Genomic DNA, 5,000 nt, shown 5'->3' with positions numbered 1-5,000 from the left:
TTCCTTTCTTATTTTGACACGCGTGCACACACACACACACACACACACACACACACACACACACACACACACACACACACACACAGTGGACTAAAGATATAAAGGTTAGTATTAATATTAATATTGCGGTTATTATCAATTGAGAGGAGTTTGATTAAGTCTCCAGCACAGATGAGAGCATGAGATGTGTATGCGTGGGTGTGTGTGTGTGTGTGTGGGTGTGTGTATGTGTGTGTGTGTGTGTGTGTGTGGGGGGGGGGGGGGGTATGTGTGTGTGTGTGTGTGTGTGTGTGTGTGTGTGTGTGTGTGTCCAACACCTCAAAGCAACTGACACAGGGATTTAGTTGTTACTGTCATTTCTAGCAATCCTGTCTCAAATCTGTGCTACCCAACAAGATACCAACAGCATTTATGTTCTTTAAACATTTAAAAGATACCTGCATCAGGTGAGGGTCAAATTCACAATCTTAGTACTGCTCAGTTGGTGCTGTAATAAAAGTACCACTTGCTATCCAGCAATATGCAATATATATAAACAATATATATATATATATATATATGCAATATATATAAACAATATATATATATATATATATGCAATATATATAAACGAGAGAAATGTTATTTTGTTTCACATACTGAGGTGGAGGGTTTAGAAATTCTGTTATATAAGCAGAGTTCAATATAAAGATGAGAGCTCAGGTGTGTGCATAAGAGTTTGCAAGTGCCAAGGTGCCAACACCTCGAGAGGTTTGTGTTGGGCACAGTGGGCCAGTGGTAACGTAACTGATTGATAACGGGTCAACAGCTGGTTTACATTATGGCCGAAGTGGAGAAGGGTTCCATGTGCACAGCAGTTGAACATGGGTCAGTCGGTCCAAAGGGATAGGCGAACGCCGTACCGAAGCGTGGGGCGATGGCCTCCGTCTACCCCTGCCGATGGAAAGGGAATCATCGGGTTCAGATCCCCGAACCAGGAGTGGCGCAGACAGGCGCCGCGAGGCGTATAGTGTGATAGTGTAAACGAACTCGGAGAAGCCGGCGGGGGCCCCGGGAAGAGTTCTCTTTTCTTTGTGAAGGGCAGGGCTCCCTGGAATGAGTTCGCCCCGAGATAGGGGCCCGTGCCCTGGAAAGCGCCGCGGTTCCGGCGGCGTCCGGTGAACTCTCGCTGGGAGAACACAAGCCAGAGGCCGACACGTTATCAAAAAGGTGTCTCTGAACGACACCAAACTCATGCACCTCTGCTGTAGTGTTTGTGTGTGTGTGTGTGTGTATGTGTCTAAAGCATAAGGTCCAGGTGAGGCTCAAACTCACAACCTTGGCATTGCCCAGCCTGTACTGCCTTATAAGTACCACACGCTGACCAATTGTGCCACTGAAGCCCGCATAAGGAACAGGCCACAGAGTCAGACACACACACAAACACACACACACATTGTGTGATTGTTTAGACATGGTTTGTATAAGCTTAATCTGCTCTATACTATTTAGTCTGTAATATCATTGGCATTTTTAGGCTATTTGATTTTACTATACGTTGCTGTTTACTGTTCACTGTTAATGTAATGTTTATTGATGTCATTGCAAGTTGCTAGGCATCTGCTAAATACCATAAACATAAACAAAAACGGTCAAAAGGTCATTTCTGGAGGTCAATTTCCCATTTACCACATGTGCTTTGACTCTAATAAGCACGCACACACACACACACACACACACACCTGTTTACCACATGTGCTTTGACTCTAATAAGCACACACACACACACACACACACACACACACACACACACACACACCTGTTTACCACATGTGCTTTTACTCTAATAAGCTGTAAATGCACAAACTCCGCCTCCTATTTTGCCAGTGAGTCTGACCACAATTTGGGCTTCGATCCTTCAGAACGTAAGTGCATGACACCATTCGGTCTGTAACATTTGAGGCATTGTGTTTACGACAACACAGAGGGCCTCTCAGCCAGGGGGAGGGGGGGTATTCCAAGTATGTGGTTTAGAGACCAACCTGGGTTATCACTTACTCTGAGTTAAAGCACCAAAGCACCAAAACACCAAAGAACTTTTCCTCTGTCACACACACCATTTGTTCATCCAGCACCGGCTTTGCAAATAACAATGTCCACAGACAAGGTACAACATGTTGCATGATTTTATGAAAGTATGATGTATTGCGACATCAGATGCAAGTCCAATTTTAGTTTCTCATGTCTCATTCCATCGAACTACAGATCCGCTACCCGATCTGGCAAACTAACATAGTGCGGTTATAGCCAATAGAGGGCCACGAAGCGAATGCAGAAAGTGCCCTTCACCCTGTTATGAGTTGATGAACCACTGAAACGATTTTGGAAACATTATTTTAAGGTTCAAAAAACTCTTTGGTGATGCTTTAACTTACCCAGGTTTGTCACTAAACCATGTACTTGGAATACCCCCCTGATAATGGGAGGCAAATGTTTTTGATTCGGGCGACATGAAGCCCCAGCCATTATCACCTGTAAACTCAGCCTGGCAGCATGGTGGGTTTGTGGCTCGGCTGTGAATGTGAGCAACCCATAATGCATCAGTCCCTCATTAATAATTTACTTAACACACTGCACGTTACATTTACGTCGATGTAATCAATGACGTTGACGCAAAATATACGTTGACGCAAAATATGCGCGTTGTTTCGTTAAGAATAATGTGTGCCACTAAATATTTTAAATTTTACACCTTCAGTGTTTCCCATAAATTGATTAATCTGTGGCTGGGGGCCACGAAATCATTGAGCTGTGCTTTTCACACACGCAGCCTTTCCTTGCCCCGGCCACTCTCTCTTGTAAGAGCCCGCTGCCCCTCCTCTGCATAACAAAATATTCACGATTGTTGAAGGATTGTTGTTGCCACATAAAAGCATTGCATAGAACACGGCGGGCTAAATTGCTATTAAATCCGCTTAGCATCGTGACCATGCTGTGCAAATTTGTTCAAAACTGCTGCATTAAAGTTAACTCTACTTAGTTTGGTCTCCTCAATGTACTATGTTGTGATGAGACCTTAGCAAAGTTATGCAATCAAGCAGTATCTCAAAGCTAACGTTAGAATACTGTTTGGATGTTGAGTTTAGCATGCTTACAGCTGTTTTTTTCAATTTCGTTATTCATGCAGTGCTCATTTTATTGACTCTGACACTGAATGTTTGCAAAATCCCGATGTAAATGGAAAACTGTTTTCCAAGACTCAAAAGTGCTTGTCCCAAGGAGAAGTACGGACCGTTATTTGAACTAACTACGTTATGAATTGCATCCACATATCAGCAGCGTTTTAACTGTGTTAATGTTAATTGCAAGGATTCACTCACGAACGTCGTCTTAAAGTGACAGGCACTCAATTAGACCTATACACTACTGAACTGAACTGAATGCTACCTCTGACTAAGAATGCATTACTTTGCACTTGTATAGTTTTTTATTTTGGAAACTTAAGAGCAATAAATATATATTCCAATGTTAAGGAATTCATGTTTTTTTCATTCAGATATGTAAATCAACACGTATAAGTTGCTATTAGTCAATTAATGGGCAGATAATCGATAATCGAATCGAAATCGAATCGGACTGAAAAAATGAATCGTTAGATTAATCGATGCATCGAAAAAATAATCGCTAGATTAATCGTTTAAAAAATAATCGTTTATCCCAGCCCTAGCACACACACACACACAAACACACACACACACACATACAGCGTACAGTATATTCCGTCTGCACACCACACACACACACACACACACACACACACACACACACACACACACACACAGAGACACACACACACACACACACACGCACACACACACACACACACACACACACACACACACACACACACACACACGTTCAGTTTACGCACAGCAGTGCACACACACAAAGCATGTTTCTCTCTCATACACCTGGGACTGGGGTAATCTGTGACCTCTGACCCCACTGTCTAGAACCAGGGACATAACTAAGAACTTACACATACATTCCCACTTACACAAAACTGATAGGTTGGTCTGAAGCCATCAAATATAACGCAAATGAAATCTGTGTTTCAATCCTCTTGCTATTTATCAACATGACCTTGAATCCGCACAGCAAATTATATTATGGTTATGCAATGTTGGAATTACACAAAAGCAATGAATGGTTTACTTCATGGGGAAAAACAAAAAACCCCAAAACAAAGCAAAACAAAAACAATATCAAATGTCAAATCAGATTTTAAACAGAACTATTAAACTATTTTACATATCAATTTACCAATAGTTTAAATTACACATTGCAGCATGAATGATCTTGATTTTCCTTGATGGAAACAAACAAATACAAACAAAAACAAACAAATAAACAAACAAATCAAAGGCCAGCTCAGATTGAGGACACATTAGGCGCGTTACATGGCCTCTCCTACTTCCGAACTCTGCCAGCGTAGCGTTCACTGAGACAATGTCACACTACCAAACTGGGTGGGCTAGGCCTTAATCCCAGCCCCTAATCCCAAACCCGCATGGGCTAACCATTTCTTAAGCTTTATCATTTGATGTAATTCTCCGCTGTGTGAGAGTGGCCATTACTCTGTGTTACTCAACATTGCATTGCCCCGTATCGACTGTGACACAGTCAGCTGAGAGGCATGAGGCATCATGGGCAATAATGTGGCTCCGCAAGTACTACCGCTCAAGAAGCAGGTTTATGTATGCGCACACACATATACACACACACACACACACACATATACGCACACACACACACACACACACACAAACACACAGAAACACACGCACACACATATACGCACACACACACACACACACACACACAGAAACACACGCACACATATACACACGCACACACACACACATACACATACACACACAAACACACACACACACACACACACACACACACACACACACACACACACACACACAGACACACACGCACGCACACACGCACAC

The 5,000-nt window shown here is 42.6% G+C and overlaps 1 protein-coding gene across 1 annotated transcript in view; it reads left to right on the top strand.

The window, feature by feature from the left end:
* The first annotated feature begins 4,685 nt into the window (after positions 1 to 4,685).
* LOC121718516 overlaps positions 4,686 to 5,000 on the top strand; it is a 10,137-nt gene continuing 9,822 nt past the window's right edge. Inside the window, exon 1 of the mRNA XM_042103526.1 lies at positions 4,686 to 4,709. Within this exon, the coding sequence (XP_041959460.1) occupies positions 4,686 to 4,709 (24 nt within the window). The remainder of the gene's footprint in view (positions 4,710 to 5,000) is intronic.

Source organism: Alosa sapidissima, chromosome 9 (assembly GCF_018492685.1).
Source record: "Alosa sapidissima isolate fAloSap1 chromosome 9, fAloSap1.pri, whole genome shotgun sequence".
Lineage (NCBI taxonomy): Eukaryota > Metazoa > Chordata > Actinopteri > Clupeiformes > Clupeidae > Alosa > Alosa sapidissima.
The sequence above is the reverse complement of the archived record's forward strand: the minus strand, read 5'-3'. Positions and strand labels throughout refer to the sequence as shown.